This window comes from Bos javanicus, chromosome 3, assembly GCF_032452875.1.
Source record: "Bos javanicus breed banteng chromosome 3, ARS-OSU_banteng_1.0, whole genome shotgun sequence".
NCBI classification, from domain to species: domain Eukaryota; kingdom Metazoa; phylum Chordata; class Mammalia; order Artiodactyla; family Bovidae; genus Bos; species Bos javanicus.
In genome coordinates this window covers 78,992,933-79,020,641 of record NC_083870.1, presented here as the reverse complement: position 1 = coordinate 79,020,641, position 27,709 = coordinate 78,992,933, and the positions used below count along the sequence as shown (strand labels likewise).

At 39.8% G+C, this 27,709-nt stretch overlaps 2 protein-coding genes across 18 annotated transcripts in view; both read left to right on the top strand.

Moving 5' to 3' along the window:
• Nucleotides 1-27,709, top strand: part of SGIP1 (SH3GL interacting endocytic adaptor 1) — a 243,390-nt gene that overhangs the window by 20,635 nt on the left and 195,046 nt on the right. The window lies entirely within an intron of this gene.
• LOC133244459 (small ribosomal subunit protein uS15-like) lies at nt 13,380-17,722 on the top strand. Its single transcript, XM_061411684.1, has one exon. The coding sequence runs from the start codon at nt 16,057-16,059 to the stop codon at nt 16,453-16,455; it is 399 nt and encodes a 132-aa protein (XP_061267668.1). The 5' UTR covers nt 13,380-16,056; the 3' UTR covers nt 16,456-17,722.

Sequence of the window (27,709 nt, the reverse complement as noted above, 5' to 3'; positions counted from 1 at the left end):
TTGGTAACCATAAGTAAGTTTGTTTTCCACGTCACAGAACTTTTCAGATATGGGTCCTAACCTGGTAAGGTGGGGTGAGTCAAAGCTGGGGGTGAGTCAAAGTCGTTGCAAGCATTAAATGACACTGTGCATGAACAATATTTCCTATGACCTTTGCATTCAATCGGTCATAGTTGCTATTGTTATATTATCATTGTTATTGTCATTGTTAATACCACATGCATTCCATGACCACATGTATATATCCTTCATTCAGTGAGCTTTCCCAGAAGTTGCTACAGGGTGCTCTGAAAATGTCTATCGATTGTGTTCTCAGGGATTTGCCTGAAACTGCTCTGCGTCTGTGCTCCCTGATCCCTGCCAGTTTACCTACTTTTTACCTAATGACCTTTCTGAATAGTTTCTCAGACTAGCCACTTTGAGTTCCAGCCATGCCTTGACACTCCCAGATTCCTTAGAAGGCTCCTGATCTCCTGATCTTATTGCTTTATCTCCTGAATGAATGCCAACCAAATCCCAACATGACAAGTGCCTTGTTGCTAGGCAGTTCCAGAAGGGAAGATGAACATTTTAGATTTTCCAAAAGAAAAGGAGAATGCCTGCCTCTCTGTTTAAGCCCTTTTGAAGAGCCCGTGGCTACATTCACTTGACACCGTAAACACCTGTTCTGGCCGAATTAAAAGCCTGAGGGAATATTTCTTCCCGTTGATATCCAGTAAGTCTTTCTTATTCATCACTGTCTTAGAGCTAACACCATAAATCAAATCCTCAGAGTTTTTCATTTCTTCATTTTTAAAGGCTGTGAAACTGGTTTAACTTTTTAAATTGTCAGTGCCTGTGTTATACATACATCTATGCATGGTAAGTTGTTGATTTTCCCAGCTGATGAGTGAGATGAACAGTTTTTTATAGCCATCAGCTCTGAATCACCTCTTCTTCTGAAGTTGTCCATAACTGACTTTCTTTCTCCCTTCCTTTCTTCCTATTCCCTAATTAGAGCTTATAGAAAGATAGCTGCCCTAGAACAATCCTAGATCTCCAGATGTTGTATACTAAGAAAGATTGAGAATGACATTATCCCTGAAATATTTCACAATTGCTCTTAACAAGTAAGTACTGCTGTAACTACTGCCCTCCCCAGGAGGAGGCAATGTTCGGGTAGAGTTCAGATTTATCAATGTATTTAAAACTAGCTACCATTTCTTGAGCCCCTGCTATATTCCACAAACTGTTCTTAAATTCTTTATAAGCATTTTTCTCATTTAATCTTCACAATAATTCTCTGAGTTTGATACTATGATAATTATTCCCATTATAAGAAAAGAAAACCGAGAGTAAGAGAGTTTGTTGTTATTGCTAAGTCATGGCTGACTGTTTTACCACCCCATGGACTATAGCCCGCCAGGCTCCTATGTCCATCGAATTTCCCAGGCAAGAATACTAGAGTGAGTTGCTATTTCCTTCTCCAGAGGATCTTCCCAACCCAGGAATCAAGCCTACGTCTTCTGCATTGGCAGGTGGATTCTTTACCCCTGAGCCACCAGGGAAGCCCATTAAGAGAGTTTATGACTTGCCTAAATATTTAGGACTTGAACACCAATCTGACTCTCAAACTTAGTAATACTGTCTTTCAAATTTTTAACCTTTGAGAAATTATATCCAACATATTGCCACATCAAGAAAAACAGTGATATCATCACCACAACTGATGGGTAACTGTTACAATTACAGCATGCTTACCTATTTCTTCTCACCAGGTAGATGGTAAATTTGAGATTACTGTCCAATTTCTCTATATGCTATAAAACATCCATAATACCTCACATAAAATTTTCTGGGTAATAAAAATAAGTAGATGATTGTAGAGGTAAGAAAAAAAAAAAAAAAACTATGTCCAGGAGGTATTCGTTCTGATTCTTTTTAATCAAATTGGTTTCCAGTTTCTCACATTTTACATTATAGTTTTCTATGGCATTGTATGATAAAGCAAACTAATAAACTGCACTGGACATTTCAGAGAAATTTGCAATACCTTTTCAGTACTTAAAGCACTTTTCCTATGCTAGAATCAGAAATCTATTTCCCCCTTTGCTTAACAATCCGTTGGGCACATCATAGAATTTTTATTTTATAGCATTTTTAGAGGCAATTCAATCACCAGTTCACTTTTGTTTGATATAAGATATAAAGTCATTCTGACTGTGTGGTTTGAAAAGGTTGTAGTTCCCAATTCCACATTAATAACTTTACTGTTGTTAATACTTAACACTGCTTTTGATTTTAATATTCCTAACAGATTTCTCAGTCCTCAATAACTATAATAAAATGCATATTTTAGAAATGTGTAAAAATTTGCAGATCTTCTCCAAGTTTATTTATAAACCCAAAATAGGGCATTTATGCTATTTATTCTGCAGTAAATACAAATACAGCCCTAGGTATTGCTTTTTAACCTATGTGCTGTGTTTCTTGTCCTCTTTACAAGTTCTTTAGTCAGCAGGAAAAACAACAGTGTAGTTGAACTCACTATATAAGGCAAATGCCCCTGAAGCATGCAATGGTCTCAAGGTATAGGTTCTCTGGGGGTAAAATTGGCCACAATCACTGGAGACTGGTAGTAATGATATTCATTATTATTGCTATGTATAATTCATCAGTGTGCAGGGCTTTGAGTGACTGGCTGAATAAATGGTAGATCACCTGTTTCTCGCTATAACTCTATGAGGGTTATTCTTTTCTTTTTAATTGATGTATCGGAGAAGGCGGTGGCACCCCACTCCAGTACTCTTGCCTGGAAAATCCCATGGATGGAGGAGCCTGGTGGGCTGCAGTCCATGGGGCTGCGAAGAGTCGGACATTACTGAGCGACTTCACTTTCACTTTTCAGTTTCACGCATTGGAGAAGGAAATGGCAACCCACTCCAGAGTTCTTGCCTGGAGAATCCCAGGGATGGGGGAGCCTGGTGGACTGCCGTCTATGGGGTCGCACAGAGTCAGACACGACTGAAGCGACGTAGCAGCAGCAGCAGCGTAGTTGGTTTATAATATTGTGTTAGTTTCAAATCAGTTCAGTTCAGTTGGTCAGTCATGTCTGACTGTAACTCCATGAACTGCAGCGTTACTAGGCTTCTCTGTCCATCACCGACTCCCGGAGCTTGCTCAAACTCATGTCCATTGAGTCAGTGATGCCATCCAACCATTTCATCTGTTGTCCTCTTCTCCTCCTGCCTTCAGTCTTTCCTAGCATCAGGGTCTTTTCCAATGAGTCAGTTCTTCGCATCAGCTGGCCAAAGTATTGGAGCTTCAACATCACTCCTTCCAATGAATATTAAGACTGACTTCCTTTTGGGTTGACTGGTTTGATCTCCTTGCAGTCCAAGGGACTCTCAAGAGTCTTCTCCAACACCACAGTTCAAAAGCATCAGTTCTTTGGCACTCAGCTTTCTTTATCCATACATGACTACTGGAAAAACCATTGCTTTGACTAGACAGACCTTTGTTGGCAAAGTAGTGTCTCTGCTTTTTAATATGATGTCTAGGTTTATCATAGCTTTTCTTCCAAGGAGCAGGCATCTTTTAATTTCATGGCTGCAGTCACCATCTGCAGTGATTTTGGAGCCCCAAAAAATAAAGTCTGACACTGTTTCTATTGTTTCCCCAACTATTTACCATGAAGTAATGGGACCAGATGCCATGATCCTAGTTTTTTGCATGTTGAGTTTTAAGCCAACTTTTTCACTCTCCTCTTTCACTTTCATCAAGAGGTTCTTTAATTCTTCTTCACTTTCTGCCATAAGGGTGGTGTCATCTGCATATCTGAGGTTATTGATATTTCTCTCAGCAATCTTGATTCCAGCTTGTACTTCATCCAGTCCGGCATTTTGCATGACATACTCTGCATATAAGTTAAATAAACAGGGTGACAATATACAGCCTTGACATACTCCTTTCCTTTCAGGTGTATAGCAAAGTGATTCAGTTATATATGTATATGTATTTTCCAGATAATTCAGTTAGAGGTTATTGAATATAGGTACCTGTGCTATACAGTAAATACCTGTTGCTTATCTCTTTTATACACAGTAGTGTGTATCTGTTAATCCCATAATCCTAATTTACCCCTCTTCCCCCACTTCTCCTTTGGTAACCATAAGCTTGTTTTTGTTGTGATTCTGTTTCTGTTTTGTAAATAAATTAATTTGTATTGTTTTTTGCAACTTTATTTATTTTTAAATTGAAGGTAATTGCTTTACAGAATTTTGTTGTTTCCCATGAAATATCAACAAGAATCATCCATAGGTACTTCTTCCTGAACTTCCCTCCTATCTCCCTCCCCATCTCACCCTTCTAGATTATTACAGAACCCCTGTTTGAATTCCCTGAGTGATACACAAATTCCCATTGGCTATCTATTTTATGTATGGTATTGTAAGTTTCCATGTTACCTCTCGCGATACATCTTACCCTCTCCCTCCTCCCCTACCCCCTCCTCCGTGTCCATAGGTCTGTTCTCTATGTTTCTTCATTGCTGTCCTGCAAATAAATTTGTCAGTGCCATCTTTCTAAATTCCATATATGTGCATCAGTTTTTATATTTATATTTCTGACTTACTTCACTCTATATAATAGGCTCTAGGTTCATCCATCTCATTAGAACTGACTCAAATGTGTTCCTTTTTATGGTTGAGTAATATTCCACCATATATATGTACCACAGCTTCTTTATCCATTCATCTGCTGATCGACATCTAGGTTGCTTACATGTTCTAGCTGTTGGAAACAGTGTTGCAATGAACACTGGGGTACATGTGTCCTTTTCAATTTTGGTTTCCCCAGGGTATATGCTAGGAGGGGAATTGCTGGGTGACATGGTGGTTTTATTCCTAGTTTTTTAAGGAATCTCTGTACTGTCTTCCATAGTGGCTGTATCAATTTACATTCCCACGAGCAATGAAAGAGGGTTCCTTTTTCATCACACCCTCTCCAGCATTTATTGTTTGTAGACTTTTTGATGATGGCTATTTTGACTGGTATTAGGTAGTATCTCATAGTTTTGATTTGCATTTCTCTAATAATGAGCAATGTTGAGCATCTTTTCATGTGTTTGTTAGCCATCTATATGTCTTCTTTGGAGAAATGTATGTTTGGTCTTTTTCCCACTTTTTGATTGAGTTGTTTGTTTTTCTGGTATTGAGTTGTATGAGCTGCTTGTATATTTTGGAAATTAATTCCTGGTCAGTTGTTTCCTATGCTATTATTTTCTCCAGTTCTGAGGGTCGTCTTTTCACTTTGTTTGTAGTTTCCTTTGCTTTGAAAAAGCTTTGAAGTGTAATTAAAAGCCTTTTTATTTTTTACTTTTATTTCCATTACTCTAGGAGGTGGGTCACAGAAGATCTTGCTTTGATTTATGTCTAGTGTTTTGCCTACGTTTTCCTCTAACAGTTTTATAGTTTCTGGTCTTACATTTAGGTCTTTAATCCATTTTGAGCTTATCTTTGTATATGGCACTAGAAAGTGTTCTAATTTCATCCTTTTGTATGTAGCTGTTCGGTTTCCCAGCACAACTTATTGAAGAGGCTGTCTTTGCCCCATTGTATATTTTGGTCTCCTTTGTCAAAAACAACATACCCATAGGTGTGTGGGTTTATCTCTGGGCTCTCTAATTTGTTCTGTTGGTCTATATTTCTGTTTTTGTGCCAGTACCATACTGTCTTGATGACTGAAGGTTGATTCCTCCAGCTCCATTTCTCTTTCTCAAGACTGCTTTGGCTATTTGACGTCTTTTATGTTTCTATATGAATTGTGAAATTTTTTGTTCTAGTTCTGTGAAAAATGCCATTGGTAATTTGATAGGGATTGTGTTGAATCTGTAGATTGCATTCTGTACTACCAAAATTGAAACCAATATTGATTCTTCCTCCCCAGGAACATGGAATATTTCTCCATCTGTTTATGTCATCTTTGATTTCTTTCATCAGTGTCTTATAATTTTCCATATATAGTTTTTTTGTCTCCTCAGGTAGGTTTTTTCCCCTATATATTTTATTTTTATTGCAATGCTGAATGGGACTGATTCCTTAATTTCTCTTTCTGTTTTTTCATTGTTAGTATATAGGAATGCAAGTGATTTCTGTGTATTAACCTTGTATGCTGAGACTTTGCTGAATTCACTGATTAGTTCTGGTAATTTTATGATAGTTTCTTTTGGGTTTTCTTTGTATAGTAACATGTCATCTGCAAACAGTAATAGTATCATGTCATCTACAAGTAGTCATTTGTATTGTTTTTTTTATGATTCCACATATAAGTGATATTATATAACAGTTTGTCTTTCTCTGTCTGACTTCACTTAGTATAACCTTTTGGTCCATCCATGTTGCTACAAAATACATTATATATTTATATATCCACTATATATTATAAATATATATATATTTATAGTATATGCATTATATATAATATGCATATTATATAATATGCATATTATGTATATTATACACACACACACACACACCCCCACATCTCCTTAAGCCAATGCTCTGTTGATGGGCACGAGGGTTGTTTCATGTCTTGGCCGTTTTAGATAGTGCTGCTATGAACATTGGGGTATATGTATCTTTTAGAATTAGAGTTTTCATCTTTTTCAGATATACGCCCAGGAGTGAGATTGCTGGATCATATGGCAGCTTTATTTTTTAGTTTTTTAAGGAACCTCCATACTCTTTTACATAGTGGCCGCACCAGTTTCCACTCAGTGAGGGTTATTCTTAATCACACTTGATAAACAAGGGAAATGAGGTCAAAAGTCACACGCATTACTAGGAAATGGCAGAGCAGACTGGGACGGCTGAGCCCAGATCCTATCATCTCTGTTTAATGAGTGCCATTGTGGGCTTATCAGAGGAAGTTGGGTCGGTGAAGCTTTTGTCCATTGTCAAAAGCAGTCAGACTTCACCTGGGCCCTCTTTATCACCGCTCATCACCCTACCTGAGATCTTGAATGTGCCTGTTTTGCTGGCTACATGTTTTAATGAGTCTTCATTGACTCCATCAAGCTTAGCAACATAATTTCCAGAGCTGCGCTCTGCCTGGCTGCTCCACGTGGCCCATCTTTGCTGCTCGGGGTGCTGTTTCACACTATTCCACTGCTCCCTCTTCCCTCCTCCTTCCTTCCTCTGCTCTCTTACCTGGTTGGCATCTTTTGCTGCTTCCCATGTTCCTGTTCTGTGGTCTCTGTCCTTCCTGCTCCCCTCCTGCAGTCAAGTTCGATAAGACAGAAGCCTTTCAGGGTTGGCTTCTGGGCTTCAAATCCTGCCCCCTTTACTTACAAGTTCTGAAATCTCAGCTAATTAATTCTCTATGCCTCTGTTTTCTGTTTTCTCAGACTTCAAAATCAACATTGCAATACTGATACCTATCTCATAGAGTTATTATGAGGAATAAATGAGCTAATATATATATAGAAAGTGCTTAGTTTAGTACCTGGCATATAGCAATCACTTGCCTAATAAAATTTTTTATACATTTTTACAATGGTGAGTAATTTATATCAAGAAATCTCATCCTTTGGTTGAGAGATAAATGACTTTAGCCATTGTAAGGAAAACCCTTCCCCCCAGAGAGGAAACAAGTTACCCCTTTAAGGTGCTTCCCATTCCTTCAAGTTCTCCTTGGCCACAAAGAGCCTTGGCTGACTGCCACAGGGACTAATACAGCAGCCAAGTTTTGTTTTTCTCTTAACTCTTGCTATTCCTGTCTTACCATATGCCTTCCATATTTCCAGTGCAGGGATGGGGGGTGTTGGCAATAGCTCCATGGTCTGGGTCTTGTGGTCTTAGGAGGTTGGGAAGAAAACTGAGGGAACAATGGCTTTCTGTTCACTTGCTCACAACAGTCATGCGTTAGAGCACATATGATAACTTCGTGTGCAGGTCAGGAGGGGTAAGTGTCAAAATTCAAAAGATGCTCAGAACCAGCTTTGCCTAGCACTTTTCATTAAGCATTTTGTGTGAAGCCTCCTCTAACAGATGGTATTATTTTTTCCATTTTAAAAATAAGATCATCAAGTGAGGCCAAGAGAAGTTAAATAATTTGGTTCAGATCTACATGATGTGATTCCAGTGTCTGTACTCTTAACCACCTCACTGTCTTTCTCCTTTCACTTTGCTGCACACCCTCCTTGACACACTACCCTCCCTGTCTTCGGTTTCCTCATCCATAAATGACTGGGCGTTTCCTCCAGCTCTGACATTCTGGCAGTCTAGGTTGGCATCTGGGTTTTGACATACTATTGCTGGTGGTCCCCCTCTTGAGTGTCCATCTGGATGTGTATGGACTGGCTTTGTTTGCTCATTGCTGCTTGGTTTATGCTGCACCTGTCTGTGATTTGGTCTCTTAATCAGATGACAGAGTCCTTTACCGTGTTTCCCGTACCAACCAAACACCCTTTCTTCCATTAACATCGAGTAAATCCTTTAAGGAATACAAGAGGGCTTCAGGAATTCTCTTCTGGTAGTTCCTGAATATGTGTTGCCTTGGTCCATGAGTTCATACAATTTCAGAAGAAAAGATGCCCTGCAGAGTCTAATCAAGGTTGAAGTAAAGTATAGTAGAGTGAAAGCCCAACAGCTGTTGAGCTCTATTTAGTCAAACATCATTTGCTTCGTTTTTCACAATCTTGTGAGTTAGGTAATTGCTCCAAGGCTCAGGCAGAATGAGGCCTCACAGCTTGTACAGAGAGTTTGAATTGGAGTCTGCTTTATGTGACCTTTCTTTTGGTGTAGTAGTAGAAAGAAGCGCTGGATTGGAAATTTCATTCCATCTCTGCTACTAATTTTTCATGTGCTGCTTTGATTCAGAAACTCTTCATTGATAAAATCAATCTATAAAACTGACTGTCTTGAAACTAAGTAATCTAAAGAGATTCTGTACTTTGAGCCATGTTAATGCTTTATTCATCTCAACTGGTTAGGAGTCAGACATGGAATTGCCTTTAATTCTTCTCTCTCCCTTATCTCAAGGTTCAATTACCAAGTACCATCAATTCTTTCCTTAAAATGCCTCTCTGTAGTCTTCCTTACTATTTCTGTCACCCACTAGTGTAAACTGGACCTTATTTCACCTCTGGAATCCTGAAATAGATTGTAAGCTGTCCATATTCCCAGGCTCTATCCAGTTTTCCTCCCCGTTCTTCTTGTGTGCCATATACATACTTGCTTACTTCTTGCCCTTGTTTGAAACCTCAATTGTTCCTTTTCTTATCACTATGGTATCAAGTTCTCTGGGCTTTTATAAGCAGAAACCGCTCCAAATAAGCTTTCTGTTCTTCCATGTCCACCATCTTTATCTTATCTCAAAACCTTTGTTAAGACTATTTTTTGTAACTTCCTTCTTTGAATTCTTCCAAGTCCTTCAAAGACCAGCCCAAGTATAGAAAGCAAGCCCTGTACCTCTTGTTCATCAGGAAGAATGTATCCTGAGCACAAGCATAGGCCAGGCACATAAGAACTTGGTAAGTGTTAATTGAATTAGTATCAATATATGACTCCCTTCCACAAAGGATCCTTGACTACTATATCTTACACTCTTGTCAGGATTCTTTAAGCCCCAATGGTACTAATTTACAGCTTTGTGATCTTAGGGTCAGAGAGTTGCTTTGTTTCCAAATACTTAAGGAAAAATGAAATCAAAGAAGGGTTTTAGATTGGCAAAATTTGTCCCTAGTCACCTTTCTTCCAGGTGGGAAAAGACAGAATCTCTTCCTGTGTGTCAGGCCCTGTTCTGAGGGCTCTGTCAGTGCTTTGCTCACTGAATCATTACGTTAATGTTGTGAATCAGGTGCTGTATTGTGGTTGTTCAGTCGCTAAGTCAGTGCTTTATTACTCTCAACTTATCGACGGTGAAAATTGAAGTCCTCAGAGAGGTTAAGTTAATTTGCCTAAGATAAGAAAGCTAGAACATGGTTCAACCTGGATTCAAACCCAGGGGTGACAGAGTGTGCAGTTGTCAGCATTTTACTCTGCTAATCCTCACACCATTGCAAAACATAGGAAAATATTGAATATATCATCAGACTAACTCCAAGAATAAAAACATACAATCTCCTAAGGCAGATTCTACAATCAATGAAGCACAATATGATCTTATTAGGTATGGAAGGCCCTTTAAGTTCAGCTCTTGTTTATTCATCATCCCCAGTGAGATGTTCTCCTAGCTATTTATAAATAGATGTATCCTTGTGTTTGGGCATTAAATGATAGCAACCTTGCCCTAGCTCAAGCTCCTCTTTTTCCTTTTAAGGATTTTCTCTGGCCCTCTGAAAATGTGCCATGGCTAACGGCAGGATGTGCCTTCTTTAAGGAAGCTCTACTTCCTAGAGTTTCTCTGGCATGCTGTTCTAGGAAGCTCTGCAATGCAAGCTTCTGATCCTCTGAATAAAAATGAAGAGGGCATTTGTATTTTCCACTGGTTGAGTTGGCTCAACCTGATGTAGGTTCACATTCACAAAAGCACAGACAGGCTTGTTTCCAGGCTTGCAATGGAGATGGAGGAAGGCAGGCTGTGTGCCCAGCTTCCTTGTAAAGCATGGTATTGGATATGTGTCACTGGTACCCTTTAAAATCAAGGCTCCAGAGCTTTCCCTCCCCCACCCACAAGTCACAGGATAGTTTATCCAAGATGCCCTACTTCTGATGCCAACTGGACCCTATTCAAATGAGTATGCAGATCAGAAAGTGTTTTCTAAATGGTGAATGCATCCATCATGGATAAAATGATCTGAAACAAGATGTCTCAAACTTTCCCCCTATTGGATTTTCAAGCTTAATATTCATGCTCTATTTGAAAGTTTTTACCTCAGAGAAGCTTAATTATGTGAATTTCAGTTATTTAAAGAATGTCAACCTGGTTAAATCACGTTTTTGGAGTCCATGCTTGACAAACAATGGTAGTAGTATTTTGATATTTACAAGTTTAGCATTCAGATTTCCAGTATTCATACCATGCATTTTAGATTCACAGTAAGGAGTGAATTGAAGGTCCTATGGTCTGACTATGAAACACCCAGGTATGAATTCAGAAGTTTAAGTGAGGGTCAATTATAGTATACAGTAAGTTCCCTACATATGAACAAGTTTCATTCCAAGAGTGCATTCATAAGTCCAATTGTTCATAAGTCTAGCAAAGTTAGCCTAGGTACCCAACTAACAATTGGCTACATAGGACTGTACTGTAATAGATTTATAATACTTTTCATACAAATAATACATAAAAAACAAATGCAAAAAATAAAACATTTTAATCTTACAGTATAGTACCTTGAAAAGTACATTAGTACAGTACAACAGCTGGCATACTGGGGCATGTTCAGATCTTGGAAAGTTCACAACTTGAAGGTTTGCATGTAGGGGACTTACTGTATACCTAGCTGTGAATCCAACATCCACATCTCAACATGCTCTGTTAGTCTCTGGAGTAGTAATTATAATTTGGGGATTCTCATCCAAATGTTAAGGATAAACTCTACATCTGAACACTACACCTGAAGTGAAATAACTTCAGGCTTTTGTACAAATGGTTGTCGCATAAGGCTTTTAGAGCTTTCCCACTTCACACTCATAGCCAACATTGCTCATTCATCAACTGCCCTGGCCAGACACAGCCTGCATCAGAATCCTCCACAAAAGGTTAACTGGCTTTGGTGTTTGAAGATGAGAAAATTGCCCAGCATTGGGATTTGGAAGGTCTAAAACAAAAGCAAAGGAGAAAAGGAAAGATATAAGCATGTGAATGCAGAGTTACAAAGAATAGCAAGGAGAGATAAGAAAGCCTTCCTCAGTGATCAATGCAAAGAAATAGAGGAAAACAACAGAATGGGAAAGACTAGAGATCTCGTCAAGAAAATTAGAGATACCAAGGGAACATTTCATGCAAAGATGGGCTCGATAAAGGACAGAAATGGTATGGACCTAACAGAAGCAGAAGATACTAAGAAGAGGTGGCAAGAATACACAGAAGAACTGTACAAAAAAGATCTTCACGACCAAGATAATCACAATGGTATGATCACTCACCTAGAGCCAGACATCCTGGAACGTGAAGTCAAGTGGGCCTTAGAAAGCATTACTATGAACAAAGCTAGTGGAGGTGATGGAATTCCAGTTGAGCTATTTCAAATCCTAAAAGATGATGCTGTGAAAGTGCTGCACTCAATATGCCAGCAAATTTGGAAAACTCAGCAGTGGCCACAGGACTGGAAAAGGTCAGTTTTCATTCCAATCCCAAAGAAAGGCAATGCCAAAGAATGCTCAAACTACCACACAATTGCACTCATCTCACATGCTAGTAAAGTAATACTCAAAATTCTCCAAGCCAGGCTTCAGCAATATGTGAACTGTGAACTTCCAGATGTTCAAGCTGGCTTTAGAAAAGGCAGAGGAACCAGAGATCAAATTGCCAACATCCGCTGGATCATTGAAAAAGCAAGAGAGTTTCAGAAAAACATGTTTCTGCTTTATTGACTATGCCAAAGCCTTTGACTGTGTGGATCACAATAAACTGTGGAAAATTCTGAAAGAGATGGGAATACCAGACCACCTGACCTGCCTCTTGAGAAACCTATATGCAGGTCAGGAAGCAACAGTTAGAACTGGACATGGAACAACAGACTGGTTCCAAATAGGAAAAGGAGTACGTCAAGGCTGTATATTGTCACCCTGCTTCTTTAACGTATATGCAGAGTACATCATGAGAAACGCTGGGCTGGAAGAAGCACAAGCTGGAATCAAGATTGCCAGGAAAAATATCAATAACCTCAGATATGCAGATGACACCACCCTTATGGCAGAAAGTGAAGAGGAACTAAAAAGCCTCTTGATGAAAGTGAAAGAAGAGAGTGAAAAAGTTGGCTGAAAGTTCAACATTCAGAAAACGAAGATCATGGCATCTGGTCCCATCACTTCATGGCAAATAGATGGGGAAACAGTGGAAACAGTGACAGACTTTATTTGGGGGGGCTCCAAAATCACTGCAGATGGTGACTGCAGCCATGAAATTAAAAGATGCTTACTCCTTGGAAGGAAAGTTATGACCAACCTAGATAGCATATTCAAAAGCAGAGACATTACTTTGCCAACAAAGGTCTGCCTAGTCAAGGCTATGGTTTTTCCAGTGGTCATGTATGGATGTGAAAGTTGGACTGTGAAGAAAGCTGAGCACTGAAGAATTGATGCTTTTGAACTGTGGTGTTGGAGAAGAGTCTTGAGAGTCCCTTAGACTGCAAGGAGATCCAACCAGTCCATTCTGAAGGAGATGAGCCCTGGGATTTCTTTGGAAAGAATGATGCCAAAGCTGAAAGTCCAATACTTTGGCCACCTCATGCAAAGAGTTGACTCACTGGAAAAGACTCTGATGCTGGGAGGGATTGGGGGCAAGAGGAGAAGGGGACAACAGAGGATGAGATGGCTGGATGGCATCACCGACTCGATGGACATGAGTTTGGGTGAACTCCGGGAGTTGGTGATGGACAGGGAGGCCTGGCGTGCTGCAATTCATGGGGTCGCAAAGAGTCGGACAAAAGTGAGCACAAAGTGAGCACAAAGTGAGCGACTGAACTGAACTGAAAACAAACTACCTCTTTTTTTCTCTTTTTAACATAAAGCCTGACATTAAATGGAATTTCTTCCATTCTCTCCTTGCCAAGCAGTCTCCAAAAATATCAGGAAAATGGATCAGTTTATTTGGTCTGCCCATCTCTGGCAATGAGATTGGGATAAATGTTTTGAGAGGATATAATGAAGAAAGGAATAGTGGGGGCCATATCTCATGAAGGTGAAGAATAAGTAGGTGCACACTGGACAAAATTTCTACATAGGCAAAATGATGTGCCTTGTTCCTCAGAAAGTCAACTTGTAGACCACTAAATCAGCCTACTTATTGGCTTCCTTTGAGAAGTTTGCAACAAGGAAAAGTAACTTTTTTTAGAAGGGTAACTTCACTAATTTCGTTACTAATTTACAGAACACACTTAGATTTTATGGGTTGGTGATTCAGTTTCAAGTACTTAACATTTTGGGATTCTTCCATGGCCTCAGATTATAGGTCTATTTTCATGTTAGTTTGCCAACTGGAGTGTGAGCACCATGAAGGTGGAGAATGTCTTTTTTAAAATTTGTATCCAAGAAACTAGCAATGTGCCTTGTTTTTGGTGAGTTTGAATGAAGAAATAAATAGATGATATTTGGAATGAATGCTTTTATCATGGAGTCTTATTCACCATAAGCCAATCTTAGACCTCTTCCAATGACAGTTTCTCTTTTTTGCAAAAGCTTTTCTGAAAGTAAATCCAGACAACTGGATTCATATTCTCTTCTGCCCATTTTTTCCTGAGTGTAGGCCTGGCTTTGTGTCTGTGTAACCTATCCTGTTGCATAAGGCTTAGAAGGGCTCTGCACTTGGCTCAATGCCTTGCTCTTACTTGCTTAGAATTCTTAATTTTCATGTTGCACCAGGCCCCACAAATCAGGTACCAGGTCATGTGCAATGACCAGATTGCAGGTCATTGCAGTGTACCAGGTCATTACAGTTACTAGTGGGCTAGATTAGCAGCTGTAGAATAACTAGTCTTTCCAATTTGGATTTTCTTGCCCCGAGCTGAATGCACAAGTAATGGCTGAGTTTGTGAAGTGTGGTGCCCTTTGTTGAATGAAAGCCTTCTCTAGCAGCCATCATACCCGGGAAAGGCATTCCTTGCTACCTGGCCGCAGAGGAATGGCACTAGAATCCTGCCATGCAGGCATTGTAATTTGATTTCAAAGAGTAAAAGAGAAAAATCATTAGAGAAAGGGACTTGGAGAAGGATAACAAAGTACACAATTTCCAGGCCCTTCCCTCCCACGAGAGACAAGGAAAAGGGGGAGAAGACTGAGTCTTAAAAGTTTCCCAAGAGATCCCCCGAGGAACCATATTGCTGGGCCTTTTACTTCCCCTTTTATTCCAGGATTTAAAGATTCTAGGATAATGCTTCAAATTTACCATGTGCTGGAAACACCAACCAATCTTGTTCAAATGTGTGATGTGATGGAGCAGGTCAGGTAGTGGGAAAGCGGTGGGGTTTGACATTCTACATATTTTTTTTTTTGTATTTCATTTCACTATTTCTTAATTGGATTATAATTGTTTTACAATGTTATGTTTGTTTCTGCTCTACAATGAAGTGAATCAGCTATATGTGCATTTATCCCCTCCCTCTTGGACCTCCCGCCCATATCTCACCCCTCTAGGTCATCACAGAACACCAAGCTGAGCTCCTCGTATTATACGGCAGGTTCTCTTCTCAACATCACTAATTATTAGAGAAATTCCAATCAAAACTACAATGAGGTATCACCTCACACCAGTCAGAATGGCCATCCCCCCAAAATCTACAAGCAATAATGCTGGAGAGGGTGTGGAGAAAAGGGAACCCTCTTGCCCTGTTGGTGGGAATGTAAATTGATACAGCCACTGTAGAGAGCAGTATGGAGGTTCTTTAAAAAACTGAAAATAGAACTACCATATGACCTAGCAATCACACTCCTGGGCATATTCCTGGAGGAAATCATAATTCAAAATGGCACATGTGTCCCAATGTTCATTGCAGTACTGTTTACAGTAGCATGGGCATGCAAACAACCTGAATGTCCAACACAGATGAGTGGACATTCTGCATTTCTAATAAGCTCATAGGTTAGGCTGACGCTGCTAGTCCAGGGACCACACTTTGGGGCAGCAAGCTGACAGGTTTGTCATGTTTTAGGTTTTGGGCAGATATTGAATTTCTGTTTCATCCTGACTTACAGTGGAGCTAGCACCCTTCCCTGAAAGCAGTCTGGTTTACGCTGAAACAAGCCTGCACAAGTGTAAGCATGCATGGTGGGGCTTAGAATCCTTAGGGATTCAAATATGGGGGAAGTTTAACTCAAACACCTTCAATCATGAGGTTTATTATTTCACACAATTGATGGAGCAGAGAGAGTAAAAAAACAAGCTCTAGCCTTTTGCTACCACACCGCCACCATCATGGGGCGCATGCGCGCTCCCGGGAAGGGCCTGTCCCAGTCGGCTCTGCCCTATCGCCGCAGCGTCCCCACCTGGTTGAAGCTCACTTCTGACAACGTGAAGGAGCAGATCTACAAACTGGCCAAGAAGGGCCTGACTCCTTCACAGATCCGTGTGATCCTGAGAGACTCTCATGGTGTTGTGCAAGTACATTTTGTGACAGGCAACAGAATCCTGAGAATTCTTAAGTCCAAAAGACTTGCTCCTGATCTCCCTGAGGATCTCTATCATTTAATTAAGAAAGCTATTGCTATCCAAAAGCATCTTGAGAGGAACAGAAAGGATAAAGATGCTAAATTACGTCTGATTCTGATTGAGAGCCATATTCACCAGTTGGCTCAATACTACAAGAACAAATGAGTCCTACCCCCCAGTTGGAAATACGAGTCATCCACAGCCTCTGCCCTGGTTGCATAAATTTGTGTATTGTACTAAAGTAATAAAATCATTGTTTAACAGAAAAAAAACAAAACAAAACAGGTTCTAGGAGCATACTGTCATCAGGATCTAGGTTTTCTTTCCTCCATATTGCTATCCTCAGAACTGGAAAATGACTATGACTGTAACAAGCATTAGCTTTGGATAAAACAATGTCCAGAGGCAGAGGGAGCCATCTCTAGGGTGTCTCTGTTTAGAACTCAGATACATTTCCCAGAAGCCCCAAGCAAAGTCTCATGTTTCATGTCTTGGGTCTATCCCTAACACAGTGGTTTAGCCAGGGGAATGAGACAACTGTGATCAGATTAGCTTAATGAGGGTAATCAGGGTCCACTTGCTGGAGCCAGAGAGGCAGGGGTTAGAGTCCCCTGAATCACATGGATATGTGGAGGAGGGGATATCTGAAATAAGTTCAGGTAGTGTCAGGAAGAGAAAGTGTGCTATGACCAGGGAGGGAGGGGCTAGGTACTGGGCTAGGAACCAACCAAGTGTCTACTCACACACACTTCCCAACAAAAGGCCTTCATTTCAAGAAGGGCAGTAGCCCATCTCATCACAGGTGTGCAGCTTGGAAGTCTGGAGGGCCAAATGCTCTTTTCCTTCCCTGGATTAGCCATTGCTGAAGCTGACCTTGAAAATGTTTGGTTTGATTTTAGGAAAATCATTTGAACTTCAGTCTTTGATTGGGCAGCTGATGGTTGATGCTTAATTACAGTGTGGGATAGGAATAAATGTGTGACTACAAAATAAGTACCAGATTGATTATGTGGTTGGCTTCATTTGATTGAAACATTAAATGTTTTTCAGACTCATAAGTCTCATGAATAAGGTCATCTTTGTAGCTCATACATCTACACAGATAGAGGAAACTCTGGCATCTAACACTTTGCTGATCCAGTTGTTGAAACGTTAACAATTTTTGCTAGTATTCTTTGGTATAGTTCTGTTTAGACAGTAGATGCATTTTATAGTAAACAATGGAAAAACAACCAGACTTCTTGACAACATTCCTGGAAGACCTAGTGAACTGCCATTTTGGCATTCCAGTGAGCTGCCAAAAGCTACTTTTAAAGTGTTTCAGAAGTATTTTGAGAGAATTTATTCCTTGATACAGAGTCCTATAGTTAGATTATGCATTCAATGAACCTACTGCCCCCATTTATTTAACAATGCTACTAAAAAAGTTAACAGGCAGGACAACATGGAAGGTAAAAACACAGACTCTTAAGTCTAATTGCCTGAGTTTAAATCTTAGTTAAGCCGCTAGCTAGCTGTGTGACCTTAGGCAAGTTACTTAACCTCTTTATGCTTCAGTTTCCTCATCTGTGAATTGAGGATAAGAAGAGTATCTATAGTTCTTGTCTGTTGTGAATATTAAATGGACATATATAGAACAGAGCTTGGCTTTGAGTAAACAGTTTGTAACTATTAACATATTTGCATGTTTATATATGCCTCCCATGGGGCAGGCCCTTTATCTCTAATCCTCAAAACAATCCTGAAAGATTTTGGAGTACTGCAAATACCAGTGGCTAACATTAGTTCAGCACCTACTATGATTATGCACCAGGCATTGTTTGGGGTACCAAGCAGGTATCATCTCACTGAAGCCTCACAATAACTCACAGGAACAATTTCCCCCATATTATAGATGAGGAAACAGATGTGAAACTGCTCAGAGAAATCAATTAGGGAAAAAAAAACACTTTGTGCTTTTTAGATGTGGAAAGCTGGCCCCAGGGAATAGCCAAGGAGCATCATTAGAAAAGAGAGAGAACTGAAATGCTCTATAAAAGGAAGTTGGAAAAAATTCAAATATCCAGGAATTGCCCAGGAAAGGACTTTGAAAGGACTGTAGTGAGCTATGATCTGCAATAGACTGAGGAGCTGAAGAACAATGAAGAAATCTGACAGAAGGAAGATTCTCTGTGATAATAATGACTTGTGATTTTTAAGAGTAGAAATATTTAAAATTCAATTTTAAGTAAGCTGCATGTATGCTAAGTCACTTCAGTCATGTCCGACTCTGTGCAACCTTATGGGCTATAGGCCATGGACTATGGACTCTGTCCATCAGGTTCTCCAGGCAAGAATATTAGACTGGGTTGCTGTGTCCTTCTCCAGAGGATCTTCCCAACCCAGGGATCAAACCTACCTCTCTTTTTAAATCTCCTGCATTAGCGTGTGTGTGTGTGTGTTTTAACCACTAGTACCACCTGGGAAACCCCTTTAAGTAACCCACTTAGTAATAATATAACCTTTCCATTATTACTCTCTATTTGTTGTTGTTAGAATCTATTATCCACTACTCTTTAATATGTAATATTTAGGGGACATTGAGGGGGAAGCAGACATTGTCCTGAAATATCAGCATGAAGTACAGAGGAAATAAAAATGAGTTAGAAAAGGAAAAGCACATCAAGAATTTGATTTTACACTAGACCATCTGAACAAGATGTGCCTAAAACGATTATGCCCCACCCAGTAAACCTTGAAGGTACTGAGGAGCCAGTCAGTAAGAGTATCGTCATCTGCAGGGTTGGGGCTTAAGAGGTTTCTACTTCAATACTGAGAAGTGTTCCAGAGGCCAGGCGACTTGGGGCTGTCCATTTGGCTGAGTCCTGGGTTATTTGGAGGAACATTCTATGTTGTAGCAAGAAGAGACCTTAGTTAAACATACCTAGTCCAGAATCTTCCTTTGACAGATTTGAAAACCAACATCAGAGAAAAAAAAGTGACTTGCCCAATTCCAAACAAAGAGAAACAGAGGAAAGACCAGGAGGACCAGATCTCCTGAGTGGGAGCCTGCGGGCAGTCCTTTCTGCTGCTGCATCTTTCATAAGAGAGGGTTCTGTGCTTTTAGGATGCTTTGGGAAAGTCCTAATGGCTTAGAACTCTCCAGCAGGCCGATTGGCTTAGCATCTGGGAAATTCTGAATCACATCAGATGGAATGTTTTGTTTACTTCCTCCCCACAGTACTAAAAGGGAGAAAGCGTTCTTTTTTTTCTTCTTCAGCTAATTTGCTGGAAGCAGTAAATAATTTCCCAGTTCATCTGGTCTCCTTTGCAACCAGTGTCTTCCTGTGGCCATCTACTTGCCAGTTTCCGAGAAGGATTATCATCTGGAATATTTTGCTTCTTTTCAGAACTTAGCAAAGAAAAGCAAAAAGTTCTCTTCCTAACTCTTCTCTTAGTAAACCTGCCATGCCTACTACTAGTGGCAAATTGTAACACCGAAGTCCCACCTAGGGCAGTCAGTTCAGCCAGGAATGGATGTGCATTCAGATTGTTCAGCCACACTGTTAAACCAGGACTGTTAACAATCATCTAGTTCAATGTGTCAGAGGCGCTTTTTAACTCAAACTAAAGTCAACATGCAGTAAATTAAAAAAAACAATAAAACTAGAGTTTCCCCAGTTGAAGTTAGGGGTTGAGAACATTTTAATCTCCTCTTTGCACTGAGCAGTCCCTGAAACAGGTCCCTAAAAAAGCAATTTAATAGCTATTACTAAACTTGTCCAACTTATTCACTTTACCCACAGTGACACTCATGTTTCAGAGTGACCTTCCCAAAGTCCAGTGGTTAATGAATAGCATGCCTGGAATTGAACTCAGTCTATTGACTGTCCTGTAACTCACTTAAGTTGATAAATGCCCTTTTGACTTCTTCTCACCTGGAACCTGGAAATAAGATCTCTTGGGAAGCAGAGAGTGATGGGATGGGGCTGGATAGGCCGCTATGCCTCTGTGTGCTATGCACAGGGAAAATTCAGTGTGAGGAAGCTATGGTTGAACCTGACTGATCTAAACTTAGTGCATATAAACATGCAAAGAAAGCACACAGAAATTTATTTAGTATAATTCTCAAGAGACTTGAGATTTCTATGTCATCTGCCATTTTCTCTTTACAAGGGTGCAAATATGGTCCCAGGATAGTTTGAAATTATGCATGTAGAAAAGCATGCTGCAGCAGTTATTCTTTTTGTAAAAATGGGATGGCAGGAGATATTTACCAGGCATGCAAGGGATCAAATGCTAAAAGTCACACAGTGGGCTGGCTAGCTGCAGGACCTTAGGCCCACACTTCACCACGCTGTTTCAGTCACCTCCCTCACAAGAGAGGAACAAGAGAGAAGTGAGATACTATACATTGAGCCCTTGGCACAGTGCCTGGTATAGTAAGATGCACTACTATTAATTATTATTATTACTATTAACTAGCTTAGTAATAGCACTTCTTAGAATAGCCCCTTGGGGTTTATAGTTACCCAAGTCCTCATTTTCCAAATGAAGGAACTGAGATCTGGTGAGTTTAAATGCCTTGCCTGAAGTCACATAGTTAGGAAAGGGACAGAAAATGAGATATAAAACCAGGACAACCTGACTCCAGTGTCCATTTGCTTTCTGCTACAGAGACTCCTGATAAATTTTTATTCGGGTGTAATGTCATAGGGAGAAATGTTTTGGCCAGTGCATAGTTATCTGACATATAATTTGGATACCCTCTTTTTCTTTTTGTGCTGGAAAACTTGAAACCAAATTTATTGCCCAAGTACAATCTGTCTAATTAACTCTGAAAGAATGTATCCCCTTCTATTTACATGGACTCTTGCTTTCTATTTTATTGGTTTTCAGTTTTAAACATACTGTGTTTCTCTTGGGTGTGTCTTTATGGGAACTGCCCAGGTTATTAGAAAAAGGTGAAATGCAAATTTAAATATTTGAGAGCTGTATTAGGTTTCAGGGTATATAAAAAAGATAAACCTAAGTGTCCAGAATCTAGAAACTTCCAGTTAAAATTGAGGACAATAACACACACACATATATAAAGTGAAGTAAGTAAACTCTAAATGAGAGAGTTATGGACAGAAAATACAAAAGAAATCTGAAGAAGGGGAGATATTTCTAAATTGATGGGGGGTGGGGGTTAACAAATCAGAAGGACTTTCTGAAATTCAGGCTCAGAGTTCTAGAACAAAGTGTCAGAGTGGAATCCCAAAGCTGGAAGACTCGCGCTCCTGTGGGAAAGTTAAGTGAATCGTTTACTCACTCAGTTATTCGACACACTTTATTTATCTCTCCTGTGCAAGTCTCTGGGTGAGTTCAATACATGTGGTCTTTGCCTTTGTAGAATTTCAAGTCTGGTTTGTCATGAAAAACTTTTCGGTTTCTACCATGTTGTAAATTCTAGGAGAAAGCAAAAAGCAAGAGACACCAGGTGGCACTAGTGGTAAAGAACCTGCCTGCCAATCCAGATGACTTACAAGATGCAGGTTCAATCCCTGGTCCGGGAAGATCCTCTGGAGGAGTGCATGGCAACCCACTCTAGGATTCTTGCCTAGAGAATCCCATGGACGAAGGAGTGTACGGGGTTATGGTCTATAGGGTCGAAAAGAGTTAGACACGACTGAAGTGGCTTAACACATGCAGTCTGAACTTTAAGTGTTCATCCATTTTCCAGCCCATTTTATTAAAAGAGCAAATTTTAGGTATATCATTCTAAGTTGTTGTGGCTTCAGTCAGGATCAACCCAGATCGGTCATTACACTGAGTGAAAGAGTAAAAGACGTAATCATTTTGATGTCTTCCTTTAATTAGGGAAAATGAATCATTCATCTGTAGTATGTTGGAACTTCACAAGCAACTATGTAAATCTTAGGATTTCTTGCCTCAGCTGGCAAAGAATCTGCCTGCAATGTAGGAGACCCCGGTTCGATTCCTGGGTTGGGAAGATCCACTGAAGAAGGGGTAGATTACCCACTCCAGTATTCCTAGGCTTCCCTGGTGGCTCAGCTGGTAAAGAATCTGCCTGCAATGTGGGAGACCTGGGTTCGATCCCTGCGTTGGGAAGATCTCCTGGAGAAGGGAAAGGCTACCCACTCCAGTATTCTGGCCTGGAGAATTCCATGGACTGTATAGTCACAAAGAGTCAGACCTGACTGAAGTGACTTTCACTTTCATGTAAATCTTATCATTAGAAGGGTGCTAGGCTGATTTCTCTAGTGGTAAGCAACTGATCTCAGCACTCTCTGCCAGCAACTTTGCTATTTGAATCATGAGATGTTGTTAAGATCAATGTGAATTAGTGAACAATTGTTGTCTCTTGGGGCTATCAACTTTCTTAGGGGCTAATTCATACTCTATTCATCATATTGATTTCAGAGACATTGAAATAACAATTGAAAACTTAGAAAGAGGAATTTTTATATTTGCCTCCAAAATATTTTATTTTATCCAACAAGATAAAAAAGACTTTTTCTGGGAGAAGAGTTCTTTCATTCATTTTTGGAGTAATGAGTATTTATTCTACTATGCAGCACAATCTCGTTCAGCAGAATGACACCCAGCTAAGAGAAGGGAGACCTCATTTATAGTCCCAGCCACACCACTCAGCGAGCATCAGGTTCTCATTTGTGCGCTGGGGATGGTAGTCACAAGATAATATGAAAGCACAGTACAAAATAGGCAATTTTTTTAGAGTTGTTGTCTTGCTAGAATGCATCTACTCTTCCTCTAGTATCCAAAATCTCCTCTGGGAGCTAGCCATTCCTCTATATGACATGTGGCACAGACTTAACCACGCAGAACAAAATGACAATCCTTATAAAAATAAAATCAATAAAACATTTAGATCAGTGATGGGTTGAGTCAGAAATGAATTCTGGGAATTACGTGGGAGCTCCTGACAGTACTCTCTGTTCTCTTGAAGTTAAACCTGAGAGGATGTGCACCTGTAGCTACAGTCTCCAAACAGTGGAGCGTGAGAAGAACATCCCCTCAGAAAATGGGGAATTGAGTGCTCAGGGTCATGGTGCCCTGATGGTGTGGTTCCAGTATGTCTGAAGGCAGTGCCATTCCTGATTTTTCACTAATGTGAACTGATAAGCCCCAAATTTTCACTAAAGTGGTATGAATCAGATTTTATCATTAATAAAAAAGAAGAGATTTAAAAAATAAGCACTGGTTAAACATATGATCCTTTCAGTTATTAAACCATTGAAAAGTAATGATTAATGGTAATAAATGCTACTAATCTGGTAGTAAGGAAGGAATATGATAATACAAACTTTCTTATCTTACTAGGAAGAATATAGATATTTTCAAACATTCAGAACAGAGGAGGTAATACAATTGTCCATTGGTATTCATGGGGGATTGGTTTCAGGCCCTGCTGCAGATACCAAACTCTGCGGATGCTCAAGTCCCATAGCTGGCCTTCCATATCCAGGTGTTCTGCATCTGTGAATTCAACCAACTACGGGTTGTAAATATAGTACTAAATGATCCTGCAGTTTGTTGAATCCACACATGTGCAACCTAAAGATAAGGAGGGCTGACAGCATTCTATGAGATTAAAAAAGATGTCATTTGAAAAAAAGAAAAGGGGAAAACACTACCATCATTAAAGACCAGAGTCTTTGCCTTGGTGGCCTATTTTAGGTCTTTTAAGTTTTATTTTTGTAAGTATCATTTTCATTATATAGTATTAGGTTTTTTATTATAATTTTAGTTTTTCCAGCATTGTTAAGATATAGTTGACTTACACCTTGGTATTTTTAAGATGATGATTTGGTATACTTGTTTGTTTTGAAATGATTGCAACAGCAGGGTTAGTTAACACTTCAGCCATATCACATAATTAACAGTTTCTTTTTTGTGGTGATAACAGTTAAGATCTAATCTCTTAGCAACTTTCAAGTATAAAATATAGTTTTGTTAACTATAATCACCATGTTTTACATTAGGTTGTCAGAACTTATTCATCTTATAACCGGAAGTTCAATAAGTTTTATTTTCAGATTGTGTTCTTTCACTTAGTGATACACATTTAAATTTCTTCCATGCCTTTTTGTATCTCGGTAGCTTATTTCTTTTTAGTGATGAATGATATTACATTGTCTGGGTGCACCACAGTTTATTTTTCCATTCATCTACTGAGCAACACCTCAATTGCTTCCAGGTTTTGGTAATTATGATAAAGCTGCTGTCAACATGCATGTGCAGGTTTTTGTATGGGCATAAGTTTTCATTTGGTTTGGGTAAATTCCAAGATGTGTGATTGCTGGGTTGTGTGATAAGAATATATATATTTTCGTAGGAAACTGCCAAACTGTCTTTCAAAGTGGCTATATCATTTTGCATTCCCACCAGCAATGAATGAGGGTCCCTGTTTCTCCTCATCCTTGTCAGCATTTGGTATTGTGAGTGTTCTGGATTTGGGCTATTCTAATGCATGCATAGTGGTACCTCATAATTGTCTTAATTTGTGATTTCCTAATGACATACGATATTGAAGCAGAGACATTACTTTGCCAACAAAGGTCCATCTAGGCAAAGCTATGGTTTTTCCAGTGGTCATGTATGGATGTGAAAGTTGGAATGTGAAGAAAGCTGAGCACCGAAGAATTGATGCTTTTGAACTGTGGTGTTGGAGAAGACTCTTGAGAGTCCCTTGGACTGCAAGGAAATCCAACCAGTCCATTCTAAAGGAGATCAGTCCTGGGTGTTCTTTGGAAGAACTAATGCTAATGCTGAAACTCCAGTACTTTGGCCACCTCATGTGAAGGGTTGACTCATTGGAAAAGACTCTGATCCTGGGAGAGATTGGGGGCAGGAGGAGAAGTGGACGACAGAGGATAAGATGGCTGGATGGCATCACCAACTCGATGGACATGAGTTTGGGTGAACTCCGGGAGTTGGTGATGGACAGGGAGGCCTGCTGCTGCTGCTGCTGCTAAGTCACTTCAGTCGTGTCCGGCTCTGTGCCACCCCATAGACAGCAGCCCACCAGGCTCCCCCATCCCTGGGATTCTTCCTCCAGGCAAGAACACTGAAGTGGGTTGCCATTTCCTTCTCCAATGCATGAAAGTGAAAAGTGAAAGTAAAGTCACTCCGTCGTATCCGACTCTTAGCGACCCCATGGACTGCAGCCTACCGGCTCCTCCATCCATGGGATTTTCCAGGCAAGAGTACTGGAGTGGGGTGCAATTGCCTTCTCTGACAGGGAGGCCTGACATGCTGCAATTCATGGGGTTGCAAAGAGTCGGACACGACTCAGAGACTGAACTGAACTGAACTGATGATATTGAAAATATTTTTATACACTTATGGGCTTCCCTAGTGGCTCAGTTGGTAAAAAATCTTCCTGCAATGCAGGAGACTCAGGTTCGATCCCTGGGTCGGTAAGATTCCCGGAGAAGGAAATGGCAACCCACTCCAGTATTCTTGCCTGGAGAATTCCATGGACAGAGGAGCCAGGCAGGCTATAGTCCATGGGATTGCAAAGAGTAGACATGACTGTGTGACCGATTTTCATTTTCACTTGTCACCTATATATCTTCTTTGGTGAAGTGTTTGTTCATGTCTTTGGTCTTTCAATTGTGTTTTGCATTTTATTTTTTATCAATGAGAATTTTTATTTATTTTTAATTGGAGGATAATTATAATATTGCAATTATCTGCCACACATCAACATGAATCAGCCATAGGTATACATACGTCCCCCTCTCTTGAACCTCCCTCCCATTTCCCTGCCCCCCTGCAGCTCACCCCTCTAGGTTGTCACAGAGCACCAGATTTGGTTTCCCTGCATCATTCAGCAAATTCCCACTGGCTATGTATTTTACATATGGTAATACACATGTTTCTCAAATCATCCCACCCTCTCCGTCCCCTACTGTGTCCAAAATTCTGTTCGTGTTTGTGCCTTCTTTCCTGCCCTGCAAAATTGCTTCATCAATACCATCTCTCTAGATTCCATATATATGCTTTATTATACAGTATTTGTTTTTCTCTTTCTGACTTAACTTCACTCTGTATAATAGGTTCTAAGTTGATCCACATTGAGCTTTAAAAGGCTTTTGGGGGGTATATTTTGAATAACAGTTCTTTATCATATTATCTTTTGCACACATTTTTTACCAGTCTATGGCTTGTCTTCTCATTTTCTTGATATTATCTTTTGCAGGACAGAGATTTTTAATTTTAATGAATTCCAGCTTGTCAGCTATTTCTTTCATGGATCATGCCTGTATGGTTATGTGTAAAAAGTCATTGCCATACCCAAGGTCACCTAATGACAATCTTTGCTTCACTGTGTTTCCTTTGCTGCATTGTCAAAGATAAGTGACTGTATTTAAGTGATTCTGTTTCTGGGCTCTCTATCTTCTTGAATGGTAGTATCAGTCGTCTAATTTTGTTCTTACCCTTAAATACTGTGCTATTCCAGATTTTTTGCCTCTCCATAAACCTTAGAATCAGTTTCTAGATATCTACAAAGTAACTTGCTACAATTTTTATTGAGATTGCATTGAATCTAAAGATCAAGTTGGGAAGAACTGGATTTTTCCTATTCATGTACATGGAATATCTCTCTAATTATTCTCTGATATCTTTATTAGAGTTCATAATTCCACTCACATAGTTCTTATACCAGTTTGTTAGATTTATACCTATTTTATTTGTTGGACGGAGAAGGCAATGGCACCCCACTCCAGTACTCTTGCCTGGAAAATCCCATGGATGGAGGAGCATGGTAGGCTGCAGTCCATGGGGTCGCTAAGAGTCGGACACAACTGAGCGACTTCACTTTCTCTTTTCACTTTCCTGCATTGGAGAAGGAAATGGCAACCCACTCCAGTGTCCTTGCCTGGAGAATCCCAGGAATGGGGGAGCGTGGTGGGCTGCCGTCTATGGGGTTGCACAGAGTCGGACACGACTGAAGTGACTTAGCATATTTGTTGGAAATGATGCTGTGCTTTATTTCCACATTTTCAGTACTAGCATAAAGGAAAGTGATTTATATTTGCATATCAACTTTATATTCTGCAAACTCTCTGTAATCACTTACTAGTTCGAGGAGATTTTTGCTCATTTTTTTCAGACTTTCTACAAAAATGATCGTGTCATCTGTGAACGAAGTTTCATTTCTTCCTTCACAGTCTGTATACCTTTTATTTCCTTTCTTGCCTTATGTTTTTCCTGTATCTATTGATATGACTGTGCTATTTTTCCTTCTTTAGCCTGTTCATGTGATTGCATTAATTAATTTTTGAATGTTAAACCAGACTATATACCTAGGATAAATCCCACTTGATCACGATATATAATTCCTTATATACATTGTTGAATTCAATTTGCTAATACTTTGTTAACAATTTTTTAATCTATGTACATG